This window comes from Elephas maximus, chromosome 2 (genome assembly GCF_024166365.1).
Source record: "Elephas maximus indicus isolate mEleMax1 chromosome 2, mEleMax1 primary haplotype, whole genome shotgun sequence".
NCBI lineage: Eukaryota > Metazoa > Chordata > Mammalia > Proboscidea > Elephantidae > Elephas > Elephas maximus.
The window spans coordinates 79,587,464-79,605,624 of record NC_064820.1 but is presented as its reverse complement, the minus strand read 5'-3'; the positions used below and the strand labels follow the sequence as shown (position 1 = coordinate 79,605,624).

Here is an 18,161-nt window from a genome sequence, read left to right as displayed (position 1 = left end):
GCGCTCTTCTTAGACATCTTTTAAGGGAATTCTTTGGCAAGCTAGAAAAAAAAATTCTAAAAATTAACTTTCTTCTCACCTTTCAAAATCCAAGACAGGTGTGTGTCTACATAATTCTGAGACTTCAGGAACAATTTATGCCCCAGACATTAATGAAAAAGAATGTTGTCAAATAGCCAAAAAAAATTAAGAATGTCAGAATGAAGAGAATAATGAATGTACTATAGGAGAAGAACAAAACTAACCCACAACATATTGTTGGCTCTTTCCCGGTTTTCCCAGGAAACCTTTCCTTTTGTGGTGGAGTTGCTTGTACCTGGCATCCTCATACCCAAGCCCTTGCACATATATTATGTCATATGACCTTCACAATAGCTCTGTGGGATGGAAGCCTTTATCCCATATAACAAATAGGAAATAAAGATATGCTCAAGATTTAATGACTTGCCAGGATCACCTTAGGAATTTTTTGTGTGTATGTGGTGAAAGTATTAACAAACAATAACAAAAAAAAATGCCAACTCGACAATTTCTACATGTCAAATTGAGTTGATTACATTTTTCAAGTTGTGCAACCATTCTCACTATCACCTTAGAAATTTTTGATGGCAGAACTTTTAACTTTTTGTCTCTGCAAGGTGTGGAATCACCTTGTAGAAAACAGTTGGACCTTTTTCTCCATTCTGTCTAGCCAGACCAATACCTGAGGCCTAAGGGCTGACCAGACCACCTGCTGGTCCGATGCCATGATGTAAGGCATGATGTAATCTCTCATGGCCGCTTGGCGAGGCTGATAAGATTCCTGAACTCTGGAGCGCAGATGGAGTTTCCTGGTTGGTGACCATGCGTGGAGAGGGCAGCACGTCCCTGTTAGGGACATGGAAGCTCCTTGTTGTGACTGCTCCCACACCTCCCTCTGTGTGTCTGCTTGTTTGCATCCCTTTTTAGTTGTAATAAATCTGTAGCTGTAAGTATGGTGTACTCTACATGAATTCTTTGAGTTGCTTCAGTGAACTCACAGGGGTAGTGAGAATCAGCAGGGGCTGGCACCTGCCTATTTAGCAGTCCAACTTGTGAGCTCTGACCAGCTCTGGGTGACTAGGGCTGAAAGGTGGTGTCCAGTAACTTGTGAGCTCTGACTAGCTCTGGGTGACTAGTGCTGAAAGATGGTATCCACACAACTTGTGAGCTCTGACCCAGCTTTGGAGAGCTGGGGCTGAGAGAGCGTGTGTCCCATGAGTGGCTGGTGACAGAGGATGAAGTGAGACAGCGAGGACTGAATCCATTTCCACACTTTAGGAATTGGGTTCGTGCTGATCTTTACCACACAGTTAGAAATGAAGGTGGGATATGCTCACTGTGCCCCTTATTTAGTGCAGGTCCAGTGAGGCGACTACCCTGTGCCAGATATGGGTTTGGTTTCAGGAGCAGAACAGTGAACAGGGTCTTCAAGGACCTTAACGTTCCCGTCAGGGAGGATAATAAACCAGTAAGTGACTACTGCTTGTGATAAGTGCTTAGAAGAACACAAGAAAGAGTGGTAGACAAGGGAGAAATTTGAGAGGGAGGGTCAGGGAGGACCTAAGGAAATACTTCCAGAACTTGAGGGATAGGAAGGGGCTTGTCAGGTCAAGAGCCAGGGGAAGGTGATTTAAAAATGGGAACAGCAGGTGCAAAGGTCCCAAGACAAGAAAGAGATTGAAGTGTTCTCAGAAACTTTTAGAAGATTGGTGTTGGTAGAGCTTAATGAACAAGAAAAAGAGTAGAATGAGGGGAAGTCAGAGAGGAAGGCAAAAAACCAAAACCAAACCCAGTGCCGTCGAGTGAATTCTGACTCATAGCAACCCTATAGGACAGAGTAGAACTGCCCCATAGTTTCCAAGGAGCGCCTGGTGGATTCGAACTGCTCACCCTTTAGTTAGCAGCCGTAGCACTTAACCACTACACCACCAGGGTTTCTGAGAAAGGAAGGCAGGAACGGGAAAACTGGCAGAGCCTTGTGGCCTGGAAAGGATTTTTGATTTCATTCTAAGTACAGTAAAATCTCAGTGAAGGGTTTTAAGTGTAGGGGTTAGGGAAAGGGAGTGATGTGATTATGCGTTAATAAAATCATTTTGGCTACAGAGAATGGATTAGAGGAGAGCAAGGGAGGTCAGTTAGTAGGTTATTTCATATCCAGGCAAGAGCTGATGCTGGCTTGGATTAGAGTGGTTCCCTCGGAGTGGAAAGAGGTGGTGGATTTGAAATACACTTTGGATGTAGAACCAACAAGGTCCTGCTACTACTTCTGTTAAGGGATTGGAGAGGCAGCCTCGCATTGTGATTAATAGCACAGGCGCTGAGATCAGACCATAGATGAACATCTGACTCCTCCCCGTACTAGTTATAAGATCTAAGGTAAGTTAGTTATCCTTTGTGGCTTACTTTCTTAATCTGAAAAATGGGGATAGTGATAGTACCTACCTCATAGGTTTATTGAACTGAATGAATAAGTACTATCAAATAGTAGTATCACTCGGCGTAGAGCCTGGCATGAGTAAATGCTCACATGTTGGTTGTGGTAGTGGTGGTGGTAGTGAGGTATGTGGAGGGAAAGAAGAAAATTCAAAGTGAATCTGGGTTTCTGGTGCAAGCAACTGAGAGGATGATGGTGTTGGTTATTGTGATGGGCAATACTTGGGGAGAAACTTGCTGGTAAAACCAAGCGTGTTGCTATAGCTGTGCTCATTGGGACACCCCGGGGGGGATAGGGGAGAGAAGGAACAGCCAACCGAGGAGACTGAGCATGGTCAGGGGAGGCAAGAGGAAGACGGGAGAGTGTGGGGCACTGGGGCTGTGCACCAGAGGGCCTTTCAATTAAGAAAAGTGTGGCCACTTTGAAGATTGTTGCTGAGAGAGAGGAGCCTTAGGAAGGGACAGATGCATGTCACTGATTTGGCAACATGAAGATTTTTGCTGATTTTGGCCAGAGCAGATTGAGTGAAGAGTGGAGCCAGGACTCCCTGCCACCATGGGGTCCTGTCCTGGATAGAGAAAGTAGGGAGTCCCTCCTCTGTCCAGTCCCTTGAGTGGGAGCAGGTGGATGCATAAACATCCATGTAATGGGGCAAAGGTGTTCCTGACATCCTAAGAATGCAATGGTGTTAACTGGTGAGCCTGTTTCTTCATTTAGAGGAAGCATTTGTACTTAATCACCATTGAGTTGTGTTTTTTTTTTTTCCAGGTTTATAATTTTGATTCTAGGCTTCTTCAGAAATGGATTAATTAATTAAGCTTTGGTGGACAAGACCTAGAAAACTAATTTCTATTATTTAAGTGCTTTATCCTGTAGAAAATATATGGATCTTTGTTAGAAATTGTTTATTTTCTGATAGTTGCTTTACAGACCAGGTTTAGGACTCATTGTTTCACTTGTATATTGTGACATGAAAGAAACAGATAAGACAGCACCTATGTATTGAACCTTTTTGTTAAAAAGTAAACAACAACAAAGTGTGTATTGAAAACAATCTGGAAGGACATACTGTCCACAGAATATTATTGCCAGATGGCAGATTACTGGTGAGCTTTATTTTCTTTAGAATTTTCTGACTTGTGATTTTTTAAAAAATAGAAGTGTTTACTTTTATAAACAGAAAAAAGAAAACCTTTTACTTTTCCTTTTAAACACTGTAGCCTCTTATTTTTTTAGGACTGCTTGCCCTCAGTTTGTATTGTGTTACTGACCCAGTTATGCTGTTCTGGTGTTTTTCGTACTGGCTGTGTTTACCCGCTTACACAATCTGATGGGTTTTTTCTTTGCAGTCTTACCAACAATGGGAATGTAAGATCATTCAGGCACGACTCTCAGGTGCTGTGGGGGTGTTGAAGAAATGCATCTTGGCTGAGTCATCCTCCCACCTCCTGGTCTTATTCCAAAACATTATCTGGGTTTGGTGATGAGCATGTCATGGGGTGAGGGGGGAGAAATCAATAGCTTTATTGAAAACAAGGAGCAGTCGAAGGACATTAGCTTATTCAACTAGATCAGGAATTTTTTTCTTTTTTTTTAAGTGAGCTCATTTTCATATTAGCGTTCTTAAATGTTGTCCCTTCTTTGTAAGACTTTAGAAAGAAACAAAATCCTGGCATTTCTAAATCTGCAAACTCTTCACAGCCTCTGGCACACAGAAGGAATATCCTCCATGTGGAGAGAGATTTCTTTCTGCCACAAAGCTTTCTAAAATCATTACCCATTCTCCGAGAACCCAAATTGTGTCACTGGTAACCACAAGAACAAGGGAACTGGGAAGTAGTAGGTAGCGGGTAGTTGGTAGTAGGAAGTAGTAAGTGGCAGGAAGTAGTAAGTGGCAGGAGACAAGAATAACTGAAGGCAGAATTCCTCAGGAAGGGCTTGCTTGCCTTTCCTTTAATCTATTCCTTGGGCTGGAAGGTTGACTAATCTCTTCATTAGCACACTGATCGCACTCATCCCACCCACCACCACCACCACCCCCCTGCCCCCACAGGTCCTCCTCCCCACACACATGCTGCAGGAAGGGCCTGTAATTCCTCACTCAGCCCTCCTCCAGGTCTTTTCTCCATGTAAATGATCTCTTAAACACTGGGTGGAAGCTCTCGGGTGGAGTTCAAACATGGTTTGATGATAATTCCTCTTCCTGCTTTAGGACAGTTAGATTAAGACACAGTAATGAGAAAATTTAGTTAAGGACTAAAACTGTTGTGGAAAATATGGAGTGTTTTTTTCTTTATATCCCAAGAATCAGTATTGTCCAGAGCCCTAAGAGAGCATCTCTGTAGCAAGACTCTGGGTTCACGTTCCTCAGTTTCCTTTCTTGGTAAGAGGGGTAATGGTAGTACCTACCTTGTAGATTTGTTGAGGGAATTGAATTATTATATAGAGAGTACTTAGAACAGTGCCCATGACAACTTTTTTTTTTTCCTTTTTATTATACTTCAGATGAAGGTTTGCAGAACAAACTAGTTTCTCAATAACAGTACACAGGTTCTTTTATGACATTGGTTAACAACCCCATGACATGTCAACACTCTCCCTTCTCGACCTTGGGTTCCCTATTACCGGCTTTCCTGTCCGCTCCTGCCTGCTAGTCCTTGCCCCTGGGCTGGTGTGCCCCTTTAGTCTAGTTTTGTTTTATGGGCCCATCTGATCTTTGGCTGAAGGGTGAACCTTCAGGGTGACTTCATTACTGACCTAAAAGGATGTTCGGGGGCCATACTCTTGGGATTTCTCCAGTCTCTGTCAGGCCAGTAGGTCTGGTCTTTTTTTGTGAGTTAGAATTTTGTTCTACATTTTTCTCCAGCTCTGTTCGGAACCCACTATTGGTGATCCCTGTCAGAGCAGTTAGTGGTTATAGCTGGGCACCATCTAGTTGTACAGGACTCAGTCTGGTGGAGGCTGTGGTAGATGTGGCCTGTTAGTCCTTTAGACTAATCTTTCCTTTGTATGTTTAGTTTTCTTCATTCTTCCCGGCTCCCAAAGACCAATGAAGTATCTTAGATGGCCCGCTCACAGGCTTTTAAGACCCCAGACACTACTCACCAAAGCAGGACGTAGAACATTTTCTTTATGTACTATGTTACACCAGTTGAGCTAGGTGTTCCCTGAGACCATGGTCCCCACAGCCCTCAGCCCAGCAATTGGGTCCCTCAGGGAGTTTGGATGTATCTATGGAGCTTCCATGACTTTGCCCTGTACAAGTGACAACAACTCTTTAATGAGTGGTTCTATATTAATAATGATGTCATTAATTTAAAAAACAAACCCATTGCCATCAAGTTGATCCTGACTCATGCCAACCCCATGTGGCAAAGTAGAACTGCTCTGTAGAATTTTCTTGGCTATAATCTTTACAGAAGCAGATTGCCAGACCTTTCTTTCTCAGCGCTGCTGGATGGGTTCGAACTGCCAACCTTTAGGTTAATAACCAAAAAACCAAACCCATTGCCATCAGTCAATTCTGACTCATAGCGACCCTATAGGACAGAGTAGAACTGCCCCATAGGGTTTCCAAGGAGTAGCTGGTGGATTCAAACTCCCAACTTTTTGGTTAGCAGCCTGCGCTCTTAACCACTGTGCAACCAGGCCCTTTTAGGTTAGTAGTCAAGGGCAAGCCATTTGCAGCACCCAGAGACCTTTGCTAAATTAAGAGAACATTAAATGTAGGTATTCAGGTACTAATTCTAAAATATTGAATTTATGTTGAGACTTTTAGGGGAAATACAAAGTAGATTGGAAAATATGACAATAAGCAACAGGTTTGGGCAGGTATTTTTTAGTAAGTGTTTACAGTAGTGATGGTAACGCAGGGAAGCTGGAGGATGGTGATGAAGACAAAGCCACAGCTAGCATTTATCAGGCAGATGTGATCCGGAACTGTGCTAAAGCACTTTCATGCATTATCTCATTTAATCCACAGAATCCGTTTGAGCTAGTTACTAGTAACATTTTACTGATACGGCTGCAGAGCCATGGAGAGATTAAGGGACTTGTCCTGGGTCCAGGTACTAGACAGATGATTCCTAAACTGAATGTAGGGTCTCCTCTGAGCTGAAGCCCCTGCTGCTTGGCCAAGGGAACATGTAGTGGGGGAACCATGTGCGTCTTCTTTCTCTTCTCCCACTCAAGCACCTCAGCATTTTGTGGGAAAAAGGACCCACAGGAAGAAAAGGTCTTCTTCTTCATGACGTTGCCACTTCCTACTTCGGTCAGAAAAGTGAAAGTCAGTCATTTCCTTAACATTGTCTGCATAAAATTGTCTAGTGGATTCCTTTCTTTAAAAAAAAAAAAAATCAGCAGTTTGTAAACTTTCACTTAAAGCACAATAAAAATTATTAAAAAAAAAATCAGCAAGTCTTGTGAGGTCTACTGGAAAAAACTCAAGATTTGGATTCAGGCAAGCTGAGCACAGGGGAAAGAAAGGCACCTGAATCTAAAGAGCACCGTGGTGGGGCAAAGCCCTTTCACTTACGCTCCCTGAGCCCTCCCAGCAGCTAGGGAGGGGCTTGCTAATCCACCAAAAACCAAGCTAAACCTGTTGCCATCCAGTCAATTCCAACTCACAGTGACCCCATAGGACAAAGTAGAACTGCCCCAGCGGGTTCCCGAGGAGCACCTGGTGAATTTGAATTGCCGACCTTTTGGTTAGCAGCTGAGCTCTTAACCACTGCACCACCTGGACGCCTGCTAATCTGCATTTTGAGATCAATGGGAACTGGGGTTCAGAGAGATTAATAGTTTGATCAAAGTCACACAGTTACTAAATGTTACTCCAGGTGTGTGGCATCCTGAAGCCCAGGCACTTTTTTTTCTGCTCTCCCAAGTGCCTCACCACCTGCATGAGTTACTGCAAAGAATTGCAGGTGTGCAGGGGAGAACTGAAGAGGGGCAGGAGTAGAGGCAGCAGAGGCCACCTCATCTCCAAATACGAACGATGTGACCCCATTCTTGGTCCCCAAGCTAAAATAAACCATTTTCAGTGCTTTCCTCCCTACTCCTTCCTTCCAGTCTTGACTCAGGATTCTTCCTCCTTCCCTGAGAAAGGAATCACCGTACCTCTGTAATAGTCCTGGGTTTTAAAGTTGCTGACTGAAGAAGAGTTGAGAGGCAGAATGGCTGTAGACATTTAACCCTGAATGCAGTTGTACCCGCTTAGCTGCCATGTAATTTCATGCTTCCACAGCTCCCTTTCAGCCTGCAAACAATCCCTGTGACAGTTGAGAAAAGAAGATGGTTTGGGGAAAATGCTTCATTCAGTGTCCCTTTTATGAAGTCGATGAGGAGTAGATTTTTGCTAATTATCCAAATAGACCTTATTTCACCTGAGTTACAGCAATCAAACCTTATTATTTTCTTTTTCAGTTGTACAGTATTCTTTAAGAGCTCTTATCTATGTGGCCATAAACTCCATAACAGGTTGAACTTCCTTGTCAGCAGGGCAGGTGGGAGGGGAATTAGCCCTTCTCCCATGGATGGGAAATTATTTGTAACGTAAGTGTAAGGCTACTTCCTGGCACTAAAGCGCCTACCTGCTTCCTGCCCATAAGCCTTTAAGAGGGAAAGAGTAGGGTGGGGTGTTTATAAAAGGTTGCAGTTGCTGCCCTAGTCTCCTAGAAACCGTGTGGCCAGCATGATTACCAGCCTTAGCCGAGCACACTCTCCTCAGGCCTCGAGCAGGCTACCATCCCTTCAAACTCAGGTTTGTACAGACCTGGGCTGCAGGTCCGAAGGAAAGGAAGGTGGTGTTACAATGTCCATGCCTGCCCAACCCCCGGATGCCAGAGACAGGTCCACCCCCCCATCCCCCACCTGCTGCCTCCTCAGGGTGCTCCCCACTGAGACTCTGGGTGTGCCACACACACTCCCAGCAGCTTGCAGAGATTCTGGCTGGAGGAAAGCAGAGCCGAGGTCTTCTCTAATCCGCTAATGACTTTGCTCGCTCATTTACTGCCTGGGATAACTTGCTGACTTCCAGCCACTGCTGGGAAGGAGTCTACAGCCACTTTAAAAAAAAAAAAAAAAATAGGATTTAACAAAAAGTCATTATTCACCACAAAGGGTTTTGCACCTTCATACCTTTTTATTTTTAACTTGAAGAAAGGAATGATTTTTAGTTTAAAGGAATTTCTGGCCATGATAAGCAGGTGAGGGGTTTTATTTTGCCTTGGGAGGGGCTGCCCCTTTCCCCGAAATCTAAGGCTGACCTCAACACAGCAGGCTCCCCCCACTTGAAGATGCCCAGGATGGAAGAATCTGGATCAGAAAGCAAGGTGCCTGGATTGTTCCCATCTTCCTCACCTTCTTCCTTTAAAATTCACTCTCATCCCTGCCCACCGAAACTCAGACATGGGCACCCAGAGCAAGTTCTCACAGCATGCCCCCACCTCTCCGTCTCCCCAGTGCCCTGTGATCTCTGAGCAGGCAGCCTTGCCTCCCAGCTTAACTCACTCTCCTGACTCTAGACTTGGAGTCCAGAAGTTGTGCTCCACCCTTTCTTAGGAAGAGGTGGACAAGCGTGGGCGGGGACCAGTGCAGAGGATGGAGGAGGCCAGGAAATCTCAACCCTGGAAATGGGCGATCAGGGAGATGGCATTTGTCTTTGTATGTGGGTGTGAAGATGATAATTAAATGGGACATCATAAATGACTCGCACAACTCTGGAAGACTTTGTAAACCTCTGTAGAAACGTGAGGTCTTTTCATTTTACCACCTTGGTGTCAGGGGTGAACTGTTAACTGATGCTGATTACAAACTCTACAATCAATAAAGTGAGAAAAGAAAATGCAAAAATTTGCTTTGGGTAAAACCTAATTGTAGCCCTTTATGAAAGTTGTTTCCTATTTATGCCTAATTATCATGAATTCAGAGCCCTGGTGGCACAGTGGTTAAGAGCTCAGCTGCTAACCAAAAGGTCAGCGGTTTGAATCCACCGGCTGCTTCTTGGAAACCCTATGGGACAGTCCTACTCTGTCCCGTAGGGTTGCCATGGGTCGGAATCGACTCGATGGCAGTGGGTTTGGTTTAGTTTGGGTGGCGCAAGCTGTTTGCATTCAGCTGTTAACCGTGGTTGGAGGTTTGAGTCCACCCGGAAGTACCTTGGAAGAAAGGGCTGGTGATCCATTTCCAAAAAAATCAGCATTGAAAACCCTATCTGTGGAGCACAGTTCTACCCTGACACTTGTGGGGAGTCCATGAGTCAGAGAAGGCATCTGATTTAGTTTTGTTTGTTTCGTTTTACCATGACAGGATATATCATTCGGTCTATTTGGGATTGATTAATCTTTTAAGTTTTAGCACAACATCAAATTCTGAACATGTGCTCAGGCTTCTGGGGTTGCAGTTTGTGTTTCCCTGTGTGTCAGGGTTGGTTTTCCCACAGCTTTGTAATATCTGGCAGGGATCTTGGCCTTGAGCCTAAGTGGGTGGAAAGTTGCCTGGAGGAGCAGAAGGCTGAGACTTGACAAGGGACCAGAGCCTGAGCCTGATTGGGATTCCCTCCACCTCAGTACTTGATTCATCAAAATCTTGTTTGGACCTGGCAGTCGGGTGGAGAAGAGGGGATGGATTCAAAGCATATTTATGAACCGATTCATTAATGTGCATGTGAGGGGGATAGAAGCACTGATGTCTCTCAGGTTTCAATCTTGGGTCACTGGGTGGATGGTCTTGCCATAAACTGAGACAGAAACCACAGCAGGGGAGAGGATGGCACGTTTTAAGACACCTCAAGGCTTGAGTGCCTTTAGGGTGTCCAGGTAAAGATGCTCATCAAGCAATTGGATATTCACATCTGAAGCTTGAGCAAGAGGTGAGGGCTGGAAATAAAGGTGTTGGCAAACTACATGGGTAGAAGTTGAAATCCAGAGAGCAAGGGAGAATGCATGAAAAGAGCAGTAACTGAAAATAGGACCCTGGGGCACTCCACAGGGGAGACTGAGGAGATGTGGACTGAGAGGACACAGACTCTACAGTACAGTCCACTGTTGCAAAGGTGTCGGTCTTTAACTGAGAAGGATCCAACTGGAGGTGAATGAGGAAGGCATGTCATTCCCCGACAGAGCTTTGTTCACTGATCTTTATGGAAATAGGACCCCTGGTAGTACAGTGGTTAAGAGTTACGACCACTAACTAAAAGACCTGCAGTTTGAATCCACCAGCCACTCCTTGGAAACCCCACGGGGCAGTTCTACTCTGTCCTACAGGGTCACTATGAGTTTTGGAATTTTATATAGAAATAACCTACAAAAGTAAATTGGGTGCCAATTTCTTGCTAATTCTTTCTAATGAAATTGGGTAGAGTCATTCTGTCCTCATTTAATATTTATTGAAAAGTACTGGGAAATTGTACATGGACTCTGCTTAAAAAAAAAAAAAAAAAACCAAACCTGTTGCCATGAAGTCGATTGCGACTCAGCGACCCTAGAGCCCACCAGTTCTCAGTGTCTCTTTCAAGCAGCCCTAGTTGCTCAGCCAGCCCTACTGTCCCCAAACCTTGGGATAGTGCTCTCTGGAGCCCCTTTCCTGCTGCTCCCACAACATCCATGGTCTCCCCCTGGTTAACTTGTTTTTATTTTAAAAAGTAATATGCTATTTTTTAATAAAATTCAAATAATGTAAAGGATATTAAATGCTAAGTAAATCTCCCTCCTGTCCAGAGCCCCAAGGAGCCCTGGTGGCACAATGGCTAAGTGTTCGGCTGCTAACCAAAAGGTTAGCAGTTCAAATCCATTAGCTGCTTCGTGGGAGAAAAACCTGGCAACCTGCTCCTGTAAAGATTACAGGCAAAAAAACCCTATGGGGCAGTTCTGCCTTGCCCTGTAGGGTCACTATGAGTTCATATTAACTCTACAGCACACAACAACAACCCAGACCCCAGTCGTCAGACCTTTCCCACCCTACTCCTCCAAGCAATGCCTGTTATCAATGTCATGTATATAGAGCGTCCTTCTGGAAAAACTTGACCAGGGATTGGCAAACTACAGCCCATGGGCCAAATCCAGACAGTCACCTCCTTTTATAAATAAAGTTTTATTGGCACATAGCCACACTCATTCATGTGTGTATTGTCTGTGGCTGCTTTCCTATTACAGTGACAGAGGTGAATGGTTTTAAAAGACAGTATGGCCCACAAAGCCAAACATATTTACTGTCTGGTACTTTAAGAAAAAGCTTGTTGACTCGCGCTGTATGCATGTATAAAAAAAAAAAAAAAAGACGTGCGTATATATAGCCTTTTTTGGATACATATGTGAGCATACTATACTTAGTTCTGCACTTTGCTTATTATTTCACAAGAGTATGCGTGTAATTTAATCAATGCCTGGTTGTTTTCAGCCTTTAGCTACTGCAGGGAATCTTCTGTGTGTCTTTTGCATACCATGAAATCTTCAGGCTCATTCTCAGAAGTGGAGTTCTTGGTCAAAGGGTGGATGGATTTAAGACTATCTAGTATTACCAAATTGCCCCTCCCGGCAGTTTTTGTTTTTTATTTTATTTTAGTATTACCACATTGCCCCTCCAGGCAGTTTTTGTTTTTTAATATTTTATTGTGTTCTAGGTGAAAGTTTATGTCATGGATTAAATTATGTCCCCCCAAAATTGTGTGTAACAACATGGTTAGGCCATAATTCCCAGTATTGTGTGGTTGTCTTCCTTCTTATGATTGTAATTTTATGTTCAGAGGATTAGGGTGGGATTATAACACCACCTTACTCAGATCAGCTCCCTGTTCCAGTATAAAGGGAGTTTCCCTGGGATGTGGCCTACACCACCTTCTATCTCTCAAGAGATAAAAGGAAAGAGAAGCAAGCAGAGAGTTGAGGACCTCATACCACCGAGAAAGCAGCACCAGGAGCTGAGCACATCCTTTGGACCCGGGGTCCCTATGCCTGAGAAGCTCCTCAACTGTGGGAAGATTGAGGACAAGGACCGTCTTCCAGAGCCACTGGAGAGAGACAGAAAGCCTTCCCGTGGAGCTGACACCTTGAATTTGGACTTTTAGCCTACTTTACTGTGAGGAAGTAGATTTCTTTTTGTTAAAGCCATCCACTTGTGGTATTTCTGTTATGGCAGCACTAGATGAGCAAGACAGAATTTGGTACCAAGAGAACAGGGTGTAGCTCTAACAGATACCTAAAATGTGTAAGCGGTTTGGAAACTGTGATGGATAGAGTTGTGACAGTGGCAGAGGACCAGCGCAGCAGAGAACCTGAAGCGACAGAGAAGCGGCAACAGAGAACCAGCAGCAGCAGAACCAGGAGACCAGCGCTAAATGACTCTGGAGCCCGACCCACAGAGCGAGAGAGCTGAGTGCCTGTGCGCAGGAGGCTTCCTGGTGGAGTGGGGTGCCTCTGGGCGCTTATTGGTGGAGCTAGGCCTGCTGACCCACGGAGCAAGAAAGCTCAGTGCCTGTGTGCAGGAGGCTTCCTGGTGGAGTGGGGTGCCTCTGGGCACTTATGGGTGGAGCCAGACTTGCTGACTTATGAAGCCAGAGAGCTGAGTGCCTGTGTGCACTCAGCTTATTGGTGGAGCTACTGAGCTTTGGAACACTTGCCCCAGCAGAGCAGATGCGGGTGTGAGACCTAAGGAGCGGAGAGGCCAAGAAACCAGGAAAGAGAAGCTGAAGAGACAAGGAACACGGGAAGCTGAGCTGCCTCAGTCTCAAAAGGTATGGCCATGACCTCAGGGGTTTCAAATGGTGGAGCCATGGCCTCTGGTGTTTCTAAGGGTGGAGTTGCCACTCAGGTGGACTAGGAGAATGGTGCGTCTAAAGCCAAGGGAGCAGAGTTGCTGTCCCAGTGGGCCTGGAAGGCAGAACTGAAGCCTAGGGCCAAGGGCTCTTTACTTAGAAACCTGACAGTGTGGCCCATACTTAGAATGTAAAAGGCAGGGCCATTGTATAAATTGTCTCAGAGAACAGAGGACTGTTTTCAAAACTTTGAGGGCTGATGTAGTGTATTCTGCTGACTTGCTTGGTGCCTGTTATGCCTTATTTCCCTCCAGTTTCTCCCATTTGTAATGGAAATGTCTAGCCTGTGCCTGTTCTGTGCCCACGACTGTCTTAGTCATCTAGTGCTGCCATAAAAGCACTAGATGGAACCCGTGGAAGCAGATAACTTGTATTCTAGATTTCACAGATGAAGAGGAATTTTTGGATTTTGGACTTGGAGTTAAGACTTCTGCTGTGATATGATGGGGTGGAATGTTTCGCTTATTGCAAAGATGTGGTTTTTGGGGGCCAAAGGGTGGAATGTCATGGATTGAATTATGTCCCCCCAAAATTGTGTGTATCAACTTGGTTAGGCCATGATTCCCAGTATTGTGTGGTTGTCTTCCTTCTTGTGATTGTAATTTTATTTTCAGAGGATTAGGGTGGGATTGTAATACCACCCTTACTCCGGTCAGCTCCCTGTTCCAGTATAAAGGGAGTTTCCCTGGGATGTGGCCTGCACCACCTTCTATCTCTCAAGAGATAAAAGGAAAGAGAAGCAAGCAGAGAGTTGAGGACCTCATACCACCGAGAAAGCAGCACCAGGAGCTGAGCACATCCTTTGGACCTAGGGTCCCTATGCCTGAGAAGCTACTCAACTGTGGGAAGATTGAGGACAAGGACCTTCTTCCAGAGCCGCTAGAGAGAGACAGAAAGCCTTCCCGTGGAGCTGACACCTTGAATTTGGACTTTTAGCCTACTTTACTGTGAGGAAATAAATTTCTTTTTGTTAAAGCCATCCACTTACGGTATTTCTTTTATAGCAGCACTAGATGACTAAGACAGTTTACATACCAAGTTACGTTCCCATTTAACAATTTTGTACACATTGTTCCATGACACTGGTTACATTTTTCACAATGTGCCAACATTCTCATTACAGTAAATCCTTGGGTTATAAACGCCCAATTTATGGACAACTCGTACTTGCCCTTTAATGTTATACAAATTTGCCCTCATTTTTAAAACGATTAAACCAGCCACTTCTGGAAACAAGTTCTTCATCACAATCACCTTCACTTGCTACAGTGCAGCTTTTAAATCATTGAAAAGGCTTCCAGCCTTTTCTTGTACCAAAGACTAAATGAGAACTGTATGCTTCTGTTCCAACTTACCTACAAATTCAACTTAAAGTCACAGTTAGGAACAGATCTCATTAGTAACCCAGGGACTACCTGTATTTCCATTCTCTTTGTTCTATTAACCTAGCTTCTCTGTACCTCCGTACCATCTCATTATTGCTTTATGGTGAATAGTGACCATTTGGTCTCATATAGTTGATTATTTAAGGGAGCACAGTACACATGGGTGATGTTGGTGTTGTAGTTAGGTACCATTGACTTGGTTCCATCTCATAGTGACCACATGCACAACAGAACAAAACACTGCCCAGTCATGGGCCATCCTCACAATCATTGCTGTGTTTGAGTTCATTGTGGAAGCCACTGTGTCAGCCCATCTTGAAGGTTTTTTCCTTTTTCACTGGATCTCTACTTTACCAAGCATGATGTCCTTCTCCAGGGATGGTCCCTCCTGATAACATGTCCCAAGTAAGCGAGACAAAGTCTCACAAGTGAAATTGTTTATTTTTTAAGCCAATCTATTATTCGGATGAAAGGTGACCTCTGGGAGTGGCTTTGGTTCTGTTTTAGGGCAACGGCCTCAGGGTTTCTTGTAGTCTCTATCAGTCTTTCAGGGAATCTGTACACCCTCACCTACTCTCAATGAGAGTCAGACTCTTCTCATTTTAAGGGCTAAATTGCTAATCCTTGTGAAGATCCCTATGCAGGCTAACAAAATAAAAAATACAGAAAATGTGCAGTTTTACCAAAGTTTTCAAATTTTGAACAAATTTTTACAGTTTGTAATACCTTCTTATAACTCCCTTGGGTGTCTGCCACTACTCTCATTTCTGAAGGTGGGGTTCAGCAAGCTTTCCCCACCTGACTTCAGGCCTTGGTCTAATCAGGGTCTGAAGGGGGACTCAATATAGATGTTCCTTTTAGCCTCAAGTGGGCCATTAGCATCTTTGAGGAGCTCTTGATGACATCCAGTTCTCTAGACCGCCGCCAAAACTAGAGTAATCCTTCCCCAAATGTGCTAAGCAGGAGTGCAGATGATACATAGTATCTCTATTTTAGGAGTTTACATTGTTTTCCATTCTTTTTGGTAACCAGCATCTCTCAAAATTAGGTATAATTTTAACACCATAAAATCTCATCATTCTGCATATTCCCATTTCCTTATTGCTGGGTTCTTTCAAGAGCAAGAACCTTGTTTTATTCATGTTGGTGTCCAGCATTGTGCCTGGCACATGGTAAGTGCCAGATGAACTGATTTTCTCTTAATATTTCAACTGAATTATTTTTCTCCTCTTACAGAATGAAGAGATTCAAATGCTGTTTTAAATATCCACTGCAACAGAAACTTTTCATCCTGTTTTTAACTCTATGGCTGTTCTCCATACTAAAACTTCTAAACGTGAGAAGACTCCTCTTCCCTCAAAGAGGCGTTTATTTGGTTGAGTACTCCTTAAGTACCTCGCCTTTTGTAAGAAACAGATACACCCATGTGAAGTATGAAGGCAGGTATGAAGTTAACTGTTCAGGTGTCTATGAACAGGAGCCTTTGGAAATTGGCAAGAGTCTGGAAATAAGAAGAAGAGACATAATTGACTTGGACGATGAAGATGTCGTGGCAATAACCAGTGACTGCGAGGTTTATCAGACCATAAGAAGCTACCAGCAAAAGCTTGTTTCAAGGGAGGAGAAAAGATTCCCAATAGCCTATTCTTTGGTTGTTCACAAAGACGCCATTATGGTTGAAAGGCTCATCCGTGCTATCTACAACCATCACAATATCTACTGCATCCATTATGACCGCAAATCACCTGATACATTCAAAGTTGCCATGAACAATTTAGCTAAGTGCTTCTCTAATATTTTCATTGCTTCCAAATTAGAAACTGTGGAATATGCCCACATTTCCAGGCTCCAGGCTGATTTAAATTGCTTGTCGGACCTTCTCAGGTCTTCAGTGCAGTGGAAGTACGTTATCAACCTATGTGGGCAAGATTTTCCTTTGAAATCAAACTTTGAACTAGTGTCAGAGTTGAAGAAACTTGATGGAGCAAACATGCTAGAGACGGTAAAACCCCCTAACAATAAAAAGGAAAGATTCACTTATCACCATGAACTAAGACATGTCCCTTATGAATATGTGAAGCTACCAATAAGGACAAACATCTCCAAGGAAGCACCCCCCCATAACATTGAGGTATTTGTTGGCAGTGCTTATTTTGTCCTAAGTCAAGCGTTTGTTAAGTATATTTTCAACAATTCCCTAGTTCAAGACTTTTTTGACTGGTCTAAAGACACATACTCACCTGATGAGCACTTTTGGGCGACCTTAATTCGGGTGCCAGGAATACCTGGAGAGATTTCCAGGTCTGCCCAGGATGTATCTGACCTACAAAGTAAGACTCGCCTTGTCAAATGGAATTATCATGAAGGCCTTTTCTATCCTAGTTGTACTGGCTCTCACCTCCGAAGTGTGTGTATCTATGGCACAGCAGAATTACGGTGGCTTATAAAAGATGGACATTGGTTTGCTAATAAATTTGACTCTAAGGTAGACCCTGTGTTGATTAAATGCTTAGCGGAAAAGCTTGAAGAACAACAGAAAGAATGGATCACTTTGTCTTCAGAAAAGGTATTTGTGGATAAAAATCCCACAGACCCATCATTACAGTAAAATCATGAAAACAAGAGGGTGTTTGATTAATGGTGTTAATAATGGACTTGTATACAACACCTTTTTATACAACACCATGCTCAGTACCATTTGAACTTAATCTTTTCATAATTTGAAAGGTGTCTAAAATTCCAGGCATAAGAAAAGCTGGCCTGGTTTGGTGATCATTAGTCTTCAGTTCGTTAGGTTGTTTTTTTATTTGTTTGTTTAATTTTTATTGTGCTTTAAGTGAAAGTTTACAAATCACGTCAGTCTGTCATACAAAAATTAATATGCACCTTGCTATATACTCCTAATTGCTCTCCCCCTAATGAAACAGCCTGCTCCTTCCCTTCACTCTCTCTTTTTGTGTCCATTCCTCCAGCTTCTAACCCCCTCTGCCCTCTCATCTCCCCTCAGATAGGCGATGCCAACATAGTCTCAAGTGTCTGCTTGATATAAGAAGCTCATTCTTCACCAGTATCTTTTTCTATCCCATTGTCCAGTCCGATCCCTGTCTGAAGAGTTGGCTTTGGGAGTGGTTCCTGTCCTGGGCTAACAGAAGGTCTGGGGACCATGACCATCGGGGTCCTTCTAATCTCAGTCAGACCATTAAGTCTGGTCTTTTTACAAGAATTTGGGGTCTGCATCCCGCTGCTCTCCTGATCCCTCAGCAGGGTTCTCTGTTGTGTTCCCTGTCAGGGCAGTCATTGGTTATAGCCAGGCACGATGTAGTTCTTCTGGTCTTGGGCTGATGTAGTCTCTGGTTTATGCGGCCCTTCCTAGATTTTTTTTTAAATGTTTGTTTTTGCTTATAATCTCGCCAAGCCAAGTCACAGATCTTAAACATTCAGTTAGTCACGTATTTATTGGGCACCTACTGTATGCCAAGCCCTTGAGATACAGTAGTTTAATCACACAGCA

The 18,161-nt window shown here is 43.8% G+C and overlaps 1 protein-coding gene across 1 annotated transcript in view; it reads left to right on the top strand.

Moving 5' to 3' along the window:
* GCNT4 (glucosaminyl (N-acetyl) transferase 4) overlaps positions 1-17,857 on the top strand; it is a 41,535-nt gene extending 23,678 nt beyond the window's left edge. The window contains exon 2 of the mRNA XM_049866105.1: positions 15,887-17,857. Within this exon, the coding sequence (XP_049722062.1) occupies positions 15,888-17,258 (1,371 nt within the window). The 5' untranslated portion in view covers position 15,887 and the 3' untranslated portion in view covers positions 17,259-17,857. The remainder of the gene's footprint in view (positions 1-15,886) is intronic.
* The last annotated feature ends 304 nt before the right edge of the window (positions 17,858-18,161 follow it).